Here is a 16609-nt window from a genome sequence, read left to right as displayed (position 1 = left end):
GGGCCACGATCTTGGCTCACTGCAACCTCTGCCTCCCAGGTTCAAGCTATTTGCGTGCCTCAGCCTCCCAAGTAGCTGGGATTACAGATGTGCACCACCATGCCTGGCTAATTTTTGTAGTTTTAGTAAAGACGGCATTTCACCATGTTGGCCAGGCTGGTCTCAGACTCCCAACCTCAGGTGATCTGCCCTCCTTGGCCTCCCAAAGTGCTGGGATTACAGGTGTGAGCCACCGCACCTGGCTTTTTAAATTTTAAATGTAGAGATGGGGACTTCTTATGTTGTCCAGGCTGGTCTCAAACTCCTGGGCTCAAGAGATCCATCCTCCTGCTTCAGCCTCCTAAATTGCTGGGACTATAGGCATGAGCCACCATGCCCTGTTCCAAACACTTTTAAAGAGACATTATGCACTTTGAGTTCGTGATACCTACCTAAAGGAGTTTCTGGAAGAAATAACACAAACCATGAAGCACAGTGCCTGGTACCCCAGGAGGTACTCTGTAAATATGAGTTCCCTTACCTTAGTTTCCTAGAAGTGGGAGATGGAGAGTAGGGAGTTAGCTGGGCTGATCCATTTGGGAGCCCAAGATGGCTGCTCAAGCTCCAGCCATCACGTCTGAATTCCAGCCAGCAGCAACTTCACACCCACAGGGACAAGTGATAACTGCCTCCTAAGGACAAACAAGAACTGCCTCCCTAGACCTTTGTAATGTTGTAGAGCGCTGGTGCCAGTGCTGGGTAGAAACAGGCCAGGAAGGGAGGTGTTCGTACCCACTGGCTGCAGCTGATACCAGATGGAAATTCCACTGAGTGCTGTCCTAGAACACACAGCTCTGACCCTCCTTGACTACAAGTTGGTCTAGGTCTCAGGCAACCCTAGTCCCTGAGCCACCCCTCTGCAAAGACCCAGGGGAGCAGTTGCTGGGCAGAGCTCTGGTTTTACAGTTAGCTGGAGAGATGAGAGAAGAGGGGTGAGGCGGGTCGGGAAAGAGTCTCTTCTCAGCACCAGAAAGTTCTGGCGTGGCCGATACTGTGTGAAGATTCAGCCCCTGACCATCTCCCAGGCTCTCTTGATTGAATCTGCCAGCCGCCTGGATACATGCTGAATGTGACTGGCGTGCAGAAGCCTTCCGTGGCTTCCCGTGCTGGCAGGGGCCTCTGTGAACACCCTGTGACGGCACTCATCACCCGTCATCATCACATTTTCATGAGGTTGCGTTCCCTGATAAACTGAGCGCAGGGAAGCAGAGACCACCTCTCCCTCACCTCTGTGCCCCACAGCCAGCCCCGTGCATCGTGGGGGCTCGGGGGTGACCAGATCCCCGCAGGTACAAATGGGGCCCAGCCCTTCCTGTTTCCTACCTCAAAAGACACCCCAACTTACCCAAACAGAGGCTGCCATCACCCACCTCTGCCTCCCCCAGTGACTCCTTCCAAGCCCATGTTCTTTCGCTTCTTGGACCTCAATTTCCTCATGTATAAAATGAGGCTAATAAAGGGACTTATACCACGTGGGCTGGCTGTGTGGTTCTGATAAGATAATACATGTAGCAGGCTTATTGGTGCAGGGTTAGAGGTCACTACCAGAAGCTACAGAGATGTGTGAAAGAGGGCAATACCGAGGCAGTGGTTAAGAGCCCAGGTTCATCCGGCTCTACCACTCACATGCCGTGGCACCGCCTTCAGCCTCTGTTTTCACATCTGTACAATGGGTTACTACCACTATGCAGACCTCTATGAGGATCAGATGACTTATCCCCATAAAACATGTGAGCTGTTGGCTCACATGGTTATTATCGAATATCTACTTTGTGCCAAGCCTTTGCTAAGTTCTAGGCCACCCGGCATTTCCTCTGGGACATGAATAGTCTTGTCGTGGGCCAGCTCTCTGCACTCCAGAAGCCTCAGGAGTTGGTCCCTGGGGTGGCAAATCCCCCACCCACTGTAACGCAGTCCCTGTGAGGACTGACTGAGGGGCAGGAGGGCAGCCCCAGAGATACGCCCTGCCTGCAACAGGGCCAGCCCAGTGGGTGATCACAAAGGGCCCTGCTGTGTGTTTGGTCCAGCAGGGAGAAGACAGGTCCTGTGGGTCTCTGTTGGGAGCAGAGGGCGGCCAGCACTTTCCCCGACAGCAGTAATGAAACCTCCCTGGTTTTCAAGGAAAACAGGAGGCCAGCACAAAGGCAGTGCTAATTACCTCTAATTACCCAGAAGAGGAAAGCACTGTTTTTTGTGATGTGTTCCTAATGTGATAAAGAGCTATTATTAGGCAGGAACTGGGAAGCTGCCACGAGGACAGTCTGAGGAAGGAGTGGAGTCTCCAAAGCTGCTGGTCCCAGAGGCAAACAAACCCGGGGTGGTGGGAGGGGCAGGCCAGGAGGGACTAGGATTAAAGGAGGGCCTACTATGCGCCAAGCATCTTACGTGCGCTGCCCTGGAAGTTAGGCATTTCCACCATTTCCTAGATGAGGACACTGAGACACAGAGAGGTTAAGTAACTGGCCCAAGGTCACACAGCCAGTAAACCAGTGGCAGAGCCAGGCCTCTCTGGTGCCAAAGGCTGTGCTCTTCCTACCATATCCCATTCCCAGGAGAAATCAGATCTTGTGAGGGCTTTGCAGCATTAAAAGCTACTTTCTTCAGCAGGTGCTTTTTATCTCTGATTCTTCTAGCAAAGGGAGACTCCTGGGGTGCTGAGGTACAAAGTCCCTGCTCCCCTTCACCCCATTCAGGGTGCAGGCACCTTGAATAGGACAGAGAGCCCTGGACACGGGTCAGGAGGCATCATGTCTGAGTCCTGTTGATAGTGACAGGAGGCAGCCAAATGCCTAGGCAGATAAGGGCGGGTCCCCGGTGAAACCCCACCTTCAAACCAAAAAAACCGCCTGAAGGCTGAAAGACTGGACTGCTGGTCCCAGATGAAACCCGCGACCCAGAGTGAGAACTTCTGTTCCTTTTTGCCCACCCTTCCCCTATTCTGAGCACATAAAAGCCCTGGATTCAGCCACACTGTGGGGGCTTTCCTGCCTTTGGGTAGGGGAACCACCCCCACATCCCCTGTCTGTGGAAAGCTGTTTCATCACTCAATAAAACTCCCCATCTTGCTCACTCTTCAATTGTCAGCGTATCCTCATTCTTCTTGGACGCTGGACAAGAGCTCGGGATCCACCAAGCGCGGGTACCCAGAAAGGCCGTCACACTGGCCTTTTGCCCTCACCAGTGGAGGGCAGCTGCCCCACGCAATGCGGCCAGGGGCCAGCTGAGCTGTGAACACGCCACCGTCCATTGGGCTGTCGATGGTGGAACTAAAACAGCTAATTAGCACACTAACGCCCCCTCTAGGGCTTCGGGGTCACAGGTACCCCTGCCTGGGTGCTGCCATGTTCCACTCGAGGCAACACGCCTGGTCTGGCCACAGGCCCTGCATGGAGCTTGCTCCTGTGTCGCGTTTGGAGTGGTCAGCCAGACCCTATACTTGCTCGTTCATGTGCTTCCTCCCGCAAGGGGCTGAGTGTGGCAGACTGAGTATACGGGGTGCTCCTGCTACAAGTGTGACAAAGGGGCCGAGAGAAAATTCTTGTCACTGTGGTTTGCTGGCCTTGTGACTCAGCTTACCTCATTCCCACAGGGAAGTGGGCAGCACAGCTTCCAACCTGGATTCAGAACCTAGACCTACAACTCTGGCTATGACTCCATGCTCCCAGGTCTCAGTTTCCCAATCTGTGATCTGGGGATGCTTAATACCTCCTCTAGGGAGTTGTGAGGTTTACAGAATGTGAGCCAAGTCTATCTGTGAAGACTCTTTTTTTTTTTTTTTTTGAAACAGAGTCTCACTCTGTCATCCAGGCTGGAGTGCAGCGGTGTCATCTTGGCTCACTGCAAGCTCTGCCTCCCGGGTTCATGCCATTCTCCTGCCTCAGCCTCCCGAGTAGCTGGGACTACAGGTGCCCGCCACCATGCCTGGCTAATTTTTTGTATTTTTAGTAGAGATGGGGTTTTACCATGTTAGCCAGGATGGTCTTGATCTCCTGACCTGGTGATCTGTCCGCCTCGGCCTCCCAAAGTGCTGGGATTACAGGCATGAGCCACCGCGCCTGGCCCCTGTGAAGACTCTTTAACCAGGAGCAACCAGTTTCATAAATGGATGAGTCTAGAAATGCCTCTTATTCTACCCCAGTCCCTAAAGCTCCCAGTTAGGAAGGCACAGGGTGGCTTCATTTGTGATCCTCTGGTGGGTTAGGAATTGTGTCTCAGGGCCCTGGGAGTTTAGGGGTGAAGACACAAGTGAGAATGAATTGGCCCCAGTGACCTGGTGTCAGGCCAGGTGAGAGGCCTGGGTGACCTCTGGGCAGGGACACGGCCGACAGACTTCATGGACAGCAGCACTTGGTGAAGCTCGGATTTTGTTTTTTTGTGCAAGAATTCCCCCATGTTATCAAAGGCTCAGTCAAGTCTCAAAATACATGCAGCCCAGTGTGAGCCACACTGTGGTGGCAGGGATGGGTGTGGGGCCTAGCTTCATCGGCCATTGAGACACAGTGGTAGAGTGGTCAGAACAGGCAGCTGCTGATGCTGAATGGGGAAGCCAGAGTGCCCCTCAAGCCAGGGAATTTTTAGATGCCCAGAAAGAAGTCTAGTCTGTCTGCAGGAAGGAGCTGCTCAAACGACCATTAGTGGAAACTGGGTGATATGGTTTAGTTTAGCTGTGTCCCCACCCCAATCTCATCTTGAATTGTACTCCCATAAATCCCATGTGTTGTGGGAGGGACCCAGTGGGAGATAACCGAATCTTGGGGGTGGTTTCCCCCATACTGTTCTCGGGGTAGTGAATACGTCTCCTGAGAGCTGATGGTTTTATAAGGGGAAACCCCTTTCACTTGGTTCTCATTCTCTCTTGCCTGCCACCATGGAAGACGTGCCTTTTGCCTTCTGCCATGATTGTGAGGCCTCCCCAGCCATGTGAAATTGAGTCCATTAAACCTCTTTTTCTTTATAAATTACCCAATCTTGGGTATGTCTTTATCAGCAGTGTGAAAACGGACTAATACACTGGGTTACACTTGGGAAGCACTTGGCATTTGATAAATGGCAGCCAACAACATAATAACTAGAAACCAGAGATTTTGTTCTCAGGGTCCCCTGACATTGCAAAGGTTTTTACTGGCTGAAGTTGGCTTGTGCTTGTAGTTACAGCTTATTCCTGCCCACTGCCAACCCCTCTTTGCCCTTCCCCCTGTGGGACACATCTACCACTATTTCTCATACCTACCTGGGCTAGGGCTACAACTACTGGCTTCAGACCTGGGTTTGAGTCCTGCTTTGCTATGTTTCAGTGGTGTGACCCTGGAATGTCTGTAAGCCTCAGTGACCTTGTCTGCACAATGGGGACAGTAATGTCTGTAAAAGGCTTAGGGCAGGCTGGGTGCGGTGGCTCATGCCTGTAACCCCAGCACTTTGGGAGGCCAAGGTGGGCAGATCACCTGAGGTCAGGAGTTCGAGAACAGCCTGACTAACATGACGAAACCTCATCTCTATTAAAAATACAAAAAAAAAAAACCAACCAAACAAACAAAAAAAATTAGCTGGGCGTGGTGGGGGGGCACCTGTAATCCCAGCTATTAGAGAGGCTGAGGCAGGAGAATCGCTTAAACTTGAGAGGCAGAGGCTGCAGTGAGCCAACATCACGCCATTGCACTCCAGCCTGGGAGACAAGAGTGAAACTCCATCTCAAAAATATAAATAAATAAATAAAAGGCTTAGGGCAGAGCTGGGCATAGCGTGAGTGTCCACACGGGAAGCTATTAACTCCCTAGGATAGCATGTGGCAGGTGAACGAGGTTCTTTCAAGTCTAAAAAAACTCAAGCTGTTTGGGCGCAGTGGCTCACGCCTGTAATCCCAGCACTCTGGGAGGCCAAGGTAGGTCGATTGCTTGAGCTCAGGAGTTCAAAACCAGCCGGGACAACATGGTGAAATCTCGTTTCTACCAAAGATACAAAAAATTAGCTAGATGTGGTGGTGTACACCTGTGGTCCCAGCTACTCAGGAGGCTGGGGCAGGAGGATCACCTGAGCCTGGGAGGCAGAGGTTGCAGTGAGCTGTGATTGCAACACTGCACTCCAGCCTGGGCAACAGAGCAAGACCCCATCTCAAAAAACAAACAAACAAACAAACAAACAAAACGGCTGGATGCGGTGACTCACGCCTGTCATCTCAGCACTTTGGGAAGTTGATGCAGGCAGATCACCTGAGGTCAGGAGTTCAAGACCAGCCTGACTAACATGGTGAAACCCCATTTCTACTAAAAATACAAAACTTAGCCAGGTGTACTGGTGGGCACCTGTAATCCAAGCTACTAGGGAGGCTGAGGCAGGAGAATCACTTGAACCCAGAAGGCAGAGGTTGCAGTGAGCCAAAATCGTGCCATTGCACTCCAGCCTCGGTGACAGGGTGAGGCTCCGTCCCAAAAGAAGAAAAAAAAAAAAAAAAAGGAAAAGAAAAGAGGCCAGGTACAGTGATTCACACTTGTAATCCCAGTACTTTGAGAGGCTGAGGCGGATGGATCATCTGTGGTCAGGAGTTCAAGACCAGCCTGGCCAACATGGTGAAACCCTGTCTCTACTGACAATACAAAAATTAGCCAAGTGTGGTGATGCGTGCCTGTATTCCCAGCTACTAGAGAGGTTCAGGTGGGAGGATTGCTTGAGCCCAGAAGGCGGAGGTTGCAGTGAGCCGAGATCAAGCCACTGCACTCCTGCCTGGGCAACAGAGTGAGACCTCAGCTAAAAAAAAAAAAAAAAAAAAAAAAAGAAAGAAAGATAAAAAAAAGAAAAGAAATTCAAGTTGGGCTTGCGTGGCTGCCCAGCAGGTGCCCTCTCACCCCATTCCCTGTAAGAATTCTTTCTGACGATCTGCCCCTGCACCCCAGCCTAGTTTTAGCTGCATGGGAACCCTCAGGGAGTAGGTTTAAAATGTGGACTCATGGCTCTGCCCCTAGAGGTGATGTAGAAGTTTTGGGCAGTGGGGCCCTGGGCTCTGCATTTTAAAGACATTCCCCAGATGTCCTGCTCTGCATCCCATCCTTCCACAGCCTGGTAGGCAGCTGCTTCTGCTTTTGGTCTAGCCTAAAGCCCTCTACCTGTGTCCTCTGCTTGCTCTAGCTGCTTCTCGCAGAAACATACAGTCCTGACTAGTGAGCTGAGATGGGGTTGTTGGGGAGCCCTGGATGGAGGGGGGTACTCAGGAGTGGGGAACAGCAGTAATACAGGAGCAAGAGTGAGGGTTCTGGAGGTTCAAATCCAATCCTGGTCCTGTTAATTGCTAGTTGTATATCTGTGTGTGTTTTTGCTTTTTAGAGACAGGGCTGTGCTCTGACGCCCAGGTTGCAATACAATGGCACGATCACGGCTCCCTGCAGCCTCGATCTCCTAGGCTCAAGTGATCCTTCCACCTCAGCCTCCCGAGAAGCTGGGACTACAGGCGCACACCACCATGCCCAGCTAATTTTAAAAAATTTTATAGAAATGGGGTTTTGATATGTTGCCCAGGCTGGTCTCGAATTCCTGGGCTCAAGGGATCTGCCCTCCTGGGCTTCCCAAAGTGCCGGGATTACAGGCATGAGCCACTGCACCTGGCTCCAAATAAATTCTTATGCTCTATCTCCTGTGGCATGGAACAGGTTGGGGCCACTGTCTTCAGGGGACAGGGGTGGCTGGGCTGGAGCACCTAAGCAAATGCAAAGCCCCAGGAAGGACAGGCCAACACTCACCACAGAGGTCAAGTCCACATTCTCCACCCTCCTGTCCTGCAGCAGCACGGGCTGTAGGCCGGCGACACGGAGCTGCACCGAGGACGTGCGGTACACGAAACTCAGCAGCCAGTCTCCTCTGCGGGAGGGCAGAGAAGCATGTGAACGTTAGCACCAGCCTTGGACAGCCCGAGGACAGGACGGGCCAGGCTGCCTCCTGGGAAGCAGAGTGGGACTGGAGCTTCTGCGGGAAAACAGGGTCCCTGATGGCACGGTGGAGATGGAAGAGGAAGCAGCCACAGCTGATGCTTCTGGAGCCTGGCCTGGGTGCCAGGCATGGTGTGCAGGGCTATGCACAAGCACCAGGTAGCTCTTTGAAGGCTGTCTGCTTTGTTTACAGCTGGGTCTCCAGAGCTAAGAACAGTGTCTGGCATGCAATAGAGGAATATCTGCTGAATGAATGAGGAATCTGGATAAAGTTCTCAAAAAGTCAGCATGTGGCTCAGGAGAGCTATTCCCAGCTCGGGAAAGGTGGCTTGTCAGGGCTCCCTGGAAAAAGAAAGGCAGAGAAGGTCTGCCTGTGAGGAGGGGAGGAGCTCTGGGGTCTAGGTGAGCTGGAGGGACCAGGTTGGCCTTCCCAGGACAGGCTCAGCCCAGGCTGCAGCTTCTCCCTGCCCTCAGGCAGCAGAGGAGGCGAGGGTGGTTGTCCAGGCAGTCACAGCGCCGGGAACATTCCTTTATTTTCAGGGGTGCTGTGACCCCACTCTGTGAACCTGGCCCCAGCCAAACACTGCCCCTACACTATCCAGAAGAAATGACCTTGGACCCTCTGCTGCCCGTTGCTTCAGGTGCAATGAGTACTGTCTACAGAGGACACGGTCTCAGGGACCCCTGAGGCAGCCTTCCCTTGCAAAGCCCTGAACTGTCTTGGGATGCAGCTGGGCCATCCCAGAGCCATGCCCTTGGGCCTTGCCACCCAGCAAGTCTCTGCACAGGCAAGCTTCTGTTCTCCCCTCTGCACCCCAGACTCGGATCCAACTCAGCCCATCCTGCTGTCTTCTATGTGGACTAATTCTGACTCTGGTTTGCATGGCGTTATTTTTGCACACGTGTTCATCTTAAAGAAGGCCCCCCCTCACTGCAGGGGGGTAAGAACGGCTGAGAGATAGGAGGCCGGGGCTGGAGTCCTGGCGGCCCTGTCTATGTGCCCTGCTGTGTGACCATAGGCAAGTCCCCCACCTGTCTGGGACACAGGGTGTGGTGGTGCTCTCTGGGTTCCTCAAAGTTCTGACCCTCTGTGGTCTCTGAGCACGTGGGTTGGTGAGTGGGTACCACCCTGAAGACCCCCAGGAGGACTGAGTCCCTGAGTTGAGGAGTCCTCTACAGACTCTCCTGCTGTGTCCTGAAGGGAGCTCATCCATCCCTAACTCCTTCCCCACTGTCATCTGCCCAGTCCTTCAAGTAGAAACCAATGTCTTGGGTGCCTCTTCCCTATGGCCAACGTATCAGTCCTCCCAGTTCTTCCTCCCCTCTCCCCTCCAATACCTGTCCCTTGTGGTCCAGCCCTGAGAGTAGGCAATCCTCCCTCCCCGCCCCACGGATGAATGCAACAGCCTCCTCACCCCACTCCCTGCTCCTGGCCTCACCTACCTTGAGCCACTGGAGTCTTCCTAAAACACCCATCTCACCACTGTGCTCCCTCAGAAGCAGACCATGGCTCTCCATTGCCTCTGGGCTTTCTCATCTAGAAAATTCCTTCAGTCTCTCCCAGAGACCAATGCTTTCAGGTCCTGATGATTATCTTAATATTGAGGGCCCAAGAAGCACTGTCTAAGAATGGATGGTTGCAGGGGGCAGTGGCTCACGCCTGTAATCCCAGCACTTTGGGAGGTTGAGGTGGGAGGATTGCTTGGGCCCAGGCATTTGAGACCAGCCTCGGCAACATAGGGAGACCCCATCTCTACAAAACACACAAAAATTAGCTAGGTGTGGTGGTGTGTGCCTACGGTCCCAGCTACTTGGGAGGCTGAGGCAGGAGGATCATCTAAGCCTAAGGCAGTTGAGGCTGCAGTAAGCCCTGGTTGTGCCACTGCACTTCAGCCTGGGCAACAGAGTGAGACCTTGTCCCGAAAAACAAACAAACAAACAAACAAAAAAGGATGGCTAGAGGGAGAAAAGGGAGATCCATTCAAGCTGTTTTATTGAACTATTCGTAAGAATCCAGTGCATCAAATACTGGATATGAGGATGGTCGGGAAATGTTTCCAATACCGCTGGGTGTAAATGAGCAAAGACAACATCATTCCTCCAAAATTATTTCTGTTGTAATTACGACGACATTGTAGTTAAAATGTGAATTACATGTATTTACACACACGTAGGGGCAGAGCAGGAACACAGATTAGAAGGTTCTGTACCCTCTTGCTGCGCTGAGCAAACCACGGGCCTTCACTGGCATTCAAGACCTTCTCCACCCAGCTCTGGACCACACAGAGCCAGGTTCAATTCCTGCCTTGTCAATTATGAGCTGTGTGACCTTGGACAGGTTGCTTGACCTTTCCGAGCCTCAGCCTCCTCAGGGTATCTTAGCTCACAGCATTGGTGGGAGCATTAACTGAGGCGGGACATGTACACACAGGTGCTCAGGGAGCCTCAGTCATGACTATTAGTGCCTGCGCTGGACCTGTGTGTGCTGTGCCGCCTCTCTCCAGCTCAGTCTGTGCTTCCAGTCTCTGATGGGTTCCTATATCCATTCTTTCAAGATTCACCTTGGACATCCCCTCCTCTAGGGAGTGTCCCTGGGCCTCTCCACCCACTACTATATATATGTATGTTTTGAGACAGGGTCTTAACTCTGTTTCTCAGGCTGGAGTGCAGTGGCACGATCTTGGTTCATTACAGCCTCTGCCTCCTGGGCTCAAGCCATCCTCCCACTTCAGGCTACCAAGTAGCTGGGGCTACAGGTGTGCACCACCATGCCTGGCTAATTTTTGTATTTTTTGTTTGTTTGTTTTTGTTTTTGAGACATAGTATCGCTCTGTTGCCCAGGCTGGAGTGCAGTGGCACGATCTTGGCTCACTGCAGCCTCTGCCTCCTAGGGTCAAGCCATCCTCCCACCTCAGCCTCCCAAGTAGCTGGGACTACAGGAGCCACCATGCATGGTTAACTTTTGTATTTTTTTTTTTTTTTTTTTGAGACATAGTCTTGATCTGTTGCCCAGGCTGGAGTGCAGTCGCACGATCTTGGCTCACTGCAACCTCTGCCTCCAGGGTCAAGCCATCCTCCTACCTCAGCTTCCCAAGTAGCTGGGACTACAGGTGTGCGCCACCATGCCTGGCTAATTTTTGTATTTTCTTGTAGAGACAGGTTTTGCCATGTTTTCAGGCTGGTCTTGAACTCCTTCCTGGGCTCAAGCGATCCTTCTGCCTTGGCCTCCCAAGGTGCAGGAATTATAGGTGCGAGCCACTGCGCCCATCCTCCATCCGAAACGATTAATCATTCACCCCTTGTGTGCCTGGTACTTGTTCCTTTTATGATGTTTGCCACACATCCTCCTGTGTTTCCCCTTTTCTAGAAAAGCAGAGAGCTCCCTGAGGGCAGGCATGTGCCTTAGTCATCCCTGTATCCTGAGCTGAACCGGGAACTCACTGCCACTCTCTCCCAGGTCCTCAGGGCAATGCTGATATGCAAACCCCAGGCTGAACAACCGCCACCTGCTGAAGGCAGACATGGCTCACTCACCAGGCCTCCAGCCATCTGTGGGCAGGGGTTCTCCCTGCTCCTTCTTCTGTCATCCCCTCCTCAGAAGGAGTGGCCTCTTGTCCCTGGGCTACAAGGAGCCCTCCTGAGGACTCAGAATGCAGCCATCTCATGGGGGGATGAGACAGGCCTGAGCTCATATCCTGGGTCTGCCTGTGAGACCCTGGGCAAGTCACTCGCCCCTCTTAGAGCTTCACTTCCTCAGGGATGTGACAGGCGGCCGTGCTATCACCCCAGCTAGCTTCCAGAAGGTTCATGAATAGCCCAGGTAAGGGAGTGGATTTACAAAGAGCTTTATTAATGTAAATTACACATGAGTAAACTTGTGTAGTTGGGTAGTGTTGGCCTGAATCCCCTTCCCTCTCATCCTCTATGTTTAAGTTCACAGCAACTAAAAGGCCTTTGGAGACCAAGAATCTGAACTCCTGGCTGATGCTTAATTTAACCAAGGAACTACAGTTGTTTTGATCTACACTCTCTCTCTCTTTCCCTCCTTCCCTTTCTTCTTCCTTCTCCTCCTCCTCCTCCTTTCTCTCCATAAAGAGATGGCCCAGGGTCTCACAAAATAATTGAAAACCAAGTGTATGCGCCTCAGGTTCTCAACAGAACAGATGGGTTTAATAAGATTTTGCTGCGTTCCCCCTGCACACATGCAATTTTAATTCTTTCCCTTTGCTGTTTATAAAAAGTACTAAAAAATCATGTGCTATGTGAGTATGCCAAGTAATAAACATTGTAACTGTTATCATTTATTGGGCACCTACTAAGTGCCAGTTCTGCTTTATAACATCATTTAATCTTCCCAGAACCTCTACACAGGAGGGACTATTATCCCTATTTTATAGGTGGGGACGCTGAATTCAGGGAAGTTGTTTGTCTAAACCCACTCAAACAGCAGAGGCAAGATTTTAACCTAGGACTATCTCACATCAAAGTCTTTGTCCATTCTTTATCTTTTTCTTATTTTTTATATATATATTTTTTGAGATGGAGTCTCGCTCTTGTGGCCCACGCTGGAGTACAGTGGTGTGATCTCGGCTCACTGCAACCTCCACCTCCTGGTTCAAGCGATTGTCCTGCCTCAGCCTCCCACCATGCAGCCTGGCCCAAGGTTGGTGCTCACTGAATTTACTGAATGAATATCCCAAGTGATTGATGATGATGAATGAAAAAAATGGTGACATTACCTGTCATTCACAAAGCATGTATGTACCATGCACACACATACACACGTGAACATGGACAATCGTGCACATGTGTAGATACACACATGTAAACACGCACACATGTACAGCTCTGTAAATCCTTCAAGCATCCTCACAACTCTGAGGGCAGTTGCTACCAGTATCCCTCTTTTACTGATGAAGAAATGAAGGCGGGCGTTAGAAGCCAGGCCTGTGTGCTTCCGAATCATGAGCCTTAAACATTGCTGCTCTGAAAACACCTTTGCTTCATCCAGAGGCTGGATGGACAGGGCTTCTTCTCAGGCCAATCTTAGAGGGCTCAGTTTTGGGTTTCATCCTCCCCCTGCCCCAAAGTCTGAGTCACAGCTTTGGCTGAAACCCCGCAGGTCCTCCTTCTCAAACCCCAAACAAGGGTTGCTTCCTTTCTAGCCCTGTGGCCGCCAGCCTTCAGGGGGCCCCTCCTCTGGCTGGAGGGTCTGTCACCCTGTTTGGGTACAGGTTCCTGCATGCCGTCAGCCTCCTGTTCTAGCACCCTGCCCTTCCTCCAAGGCAGCACTCAGAAAGCTCAGCCTAGGCCCCTCCAGTCCCTCCTTCCACCGCCAAAGACTAACATAGACGCCTCTTAGACCTCGTTCAAAGACCTCCCTGTGGCCCACTCGCCCATGTCCCTTCCCCCAGCTCCAACCAGGCCAAGCTGCCCCAGCCTCTACTGTCATCCTGCTGCTCTCAGGCCTGATACACAAACATCTTCTCAGAATGCCCCCTGCTGTCCATCATCCTACTGGGGGGATGCTTCCCAGATCAGATCAACAGACCAGGGCCTGCTCCTAACAGGGCCGGTGCCTGGCCAGTTCTTGGGATCTTCCAGGACAGGGATTAGGTCTCGAATATGTGTCCCCAACAAAGAGCGTGTGCATGCTAAGTGCTCAGTAAGCATTGCCACTTCCCCGCTGGCACGAGGTCTGGACAGACCTGCAGTAGCCGTTGATGATCCTCCCGGACACCACCTTCCGGAAAGGCTCCCAGTGCTTCGCTTCTCCCTCCACAGGTGCACCCAGCAGGACGACATCCTCAATGATCCCTTGGCAATCTGGCAAAAGACCCCGGAAAAGGCTGTCAGTGTCCCTGGTCACAGTGGGTGCTGGGAGGGACTCTCCAACAGCAGTGGAGGAGATGAATGTCACACACATACACATGCACACACGTGAATCATGTGCATATGTGCATGTACACACATGCAAATGCAAACACATGCATGGATAGGCATGGAGGCTTCTACCAAGGTCCAGAACCTGAGCCAAGCCTCTTATATGCTTAATCTATTCCTTCAAAGGATCAATACCCCATTTTATTTATTTATTTATTTATTTATATTTATATTTATATATTTTGAGATGGAGTCTCACTTTGTTGCCTAGGCTGGAGTGCAGTGGCACGATCTCAGCTCACTGCAACCTCCGCCTCCCGGGTTCAAGCGATTCTCCTGCCTCAGCCTCCCGAGTAGCTGGGACTACAGGCACCTGCCACCACGCCCAGCTACTTTTTTGTATTTTTAGTAGAGATGGGGTTTCACCATGTTGGCTAGGCTGGTCTCAAACTCCTCACCTCAGGTGATCCACCTGCCTTGGCCTCCCAAAGTACTGGGATTACAGGCGAGAGCCACCGTGCCCAGTCTCATTATCCCCATTTTAGAGTTAAGGAAAACCAAAAGTATCTGCAAGATCACATGGCTAATAAGTTCCAACACAGCCTGAGTTGGAACCCAGGTCTCTCTCCACCACCTACGAAGTTCCATTTGGGCTTCCATGTCAGAGTTTGTCTGAATTCAGGGTTCCAGGCTGATAAGAGTTTGAAAACCCTTGTAGTACCAAGCTCTCTGAGTTCCCCTCTGGCTCTGAGGTTAAAAGACTCCATAGCACAGAATTCTGACTTTGCTCCTTTTGTTTCCAGGACAATGATAATCTGGCAGAAGAATTTAAAACTTCAGTAAGCTGACAGTTTGTGGTGAATAGCAAGGATGGCTCAGATACCCATCCAATATTAGGGATATTTCAGGTGCTTTTATTGTTGGCAAGGCTGTTGCTGAAAAGACCCTTAGAGATCAACACAATTTCCCTTGGAAAACGAGGAAACAGGGTCAGAGACGGGATGGGGCTTGCCCAAGGTCACACAGCCAATCAGAATAAGCCTGGGACCAGAACGCAGAGCTGCTGGTCCCTGGGGTCTTTCTGCTGTCTGCGATAACAACGTGCACAGTGATCACATGCGGGTTATCATTGCTCCCACAGTGCCAAATGGTTGTGGACCCAGGGATAACCATGAGCTCAACAGCTTTCTCTGGGGGCCGGCCATTCAGGGCGCCTTCTCTGCCGGGCAGAGTCTGGGGCTGCTTTTCGAGCCTTGGTGCGGCTGCCTGCAGGGCTGGACCCCTTGTGGCCAGCGGTGGTAATAGCAGCATTCCTGAGCCACAGTCAGGATCCACGGACAGCTGTCAGAAAACCTAAAAAGGGAGCTGCCTGTGACCTTGAACTGAGACTCGTAGTTTGAACCCCAGAAAATAGTCCTGAGCACAGACAAACCAAGCTGGCAACACATTTACCCATCTCTGAAGCTGGGCTGGCAGCTGCCTAGCTGGGCCTCTCCCCCTTTCCTCCTTAGACCACTGCCACGCCCAGATGTACCCTTAGATTTTAAAGATTTGCTCTCTGCATGGCCGCTGACCTGGAGATAAGCTATGTGGCAGGCTCTCAGCAATGCATGGTGTTAGCTAAGGGCGGTTGGCAAGAACCACCTTAGACCAGGGGTGTCCAATCTTTTGGCTTCCGTGGGCCACACTGGAAGAATTGTCTTGAGTCACACATAAAATACACTAACACTAGGAGGCACCGTGGCTCATGCCTGTAATCCCAGCACTTTGGGAGGCCAAGGTGGGTGGATCACCTGAGGTCAGGAGTTTGAAACCCTGTCTCTACGAAAAACACAAAAATTAGCCAGGTGTGGTGGTGGATGCCTGTAATCCCAGCTACTCAGGAGGCTAAGGCAGGGGAATCGCTTGAACCCAGGAGGCGGAGATTGCAGTGAGCCAAGATGGCGCTACTGTACTCCAACCTGGGCGACAGAGACAGACTCCATCTCAAAAATAAATAAGCAAACGAATAAATAAAAATATACTAACACTAACAATAGTCGATGAGATAAAAAATAAAAAAAAAAAGAATTGCAAAAAAACTCAGAATGTTTTAAGAAAGTTTAGTAATTTGTGTTGAGCTGCATTCAAAGCCATCCTGGGTGGCATGCGGCCAGCAGGCCACTGGTTGGACAAGCTTGCCTTAGACCCACCCAAGGTAGATGTGGATAGGCAGTCAGAGCCCATTACCACCTGACTGTTCCTAGAATGGGATGGTGTAGGAGGGGAAACCTATTAGGTTAGGAAAAAGACAATACTGGCTGCTGTCATAGCTGCTGGAAAGGGAAAAAAAAAAAAGTCAAAATCCACTGTTTGGTTCAAAACCTTATAATACTAGAAGAATTCAGCCTTCCAGGTAAACTATGGAAAATCCTCACTCAGGTACCACTTTTTAATTTTTCTTTTTTGAGACAGGGTCTCCCTCTGTAGCCCAGGCTGGAGTGCTGTGGCGCAATCTGCAGGCTCGATCTCACAGGCTCAAGTGATTCTCCTGCCTCTGCCTCCCAAGTAGCTGGGACTACAAGTGTCTGTCATCACACCTGGCTGATTTTTAAAATTTTAGTAGAGATGAGGTCTTGCTATGTTGCCCAGGCTGGTCTCAAACTGCTGGACTCAGGTAATCCTCCCACCTTAGCCTCCTAAAGTGCTGGGATTTACAGGAGTGAGCTACCGCATCTGGCCCAGGTACCACTTGTAGTGTCAGGCAAGTCCCTTCCACAGGGTCAGAAAATCCT

General features: G+C 51.4%; 1 protein-coding gene across 3 annotated transcripts in view; it reads right to left on the bottom strand.

The window, feature by feature from the left end:
• The window catches only part of LOC105483105 (transmembrane and coiled-coil domains 4), a 122464-nt gene that overhangs the window by 5284 nt on the left and 100571 nt on the right, over positions 1-16609 (bottom strand). For all 3 annotated transcript variants that reach the window (XM_011743751.3, XM_011743752.3, XM_011743753.3), the window contains exons 13-14: positions 13661-13778; positions 7767-7884 (exon numbers count right to left, since the gene is read on the bottom strand). In XM_011743751.3, coding sequence (XP_011742053.2) covers positions 7767-7884; positions 13661-13778 — 236 coding nt within the window. The remainder of the gene's footprint in view (positions 1-7766; positions 7885-13660; positions 13779-16609) is intronic.

The sequence above is a fragment of the Macaca nemestrina genome, chromosome 1 (assembly GCF_043159975.1).
Source record: "Macaca nemestrina isolate mMacNem1 chromosome 1, mMacNem.hap1, whole genome shotgun sequence".
Taxonomy (NCBI): domain Eukaryota; kingdom Metazoa; phylum Chordata; class Mammalia; order Primates; family Cercopithecidae; genus Macaca; species Macaca nemestrina.
This window is presented reverse-complemented; position numbering and strand designations above follow the sequence as displayed.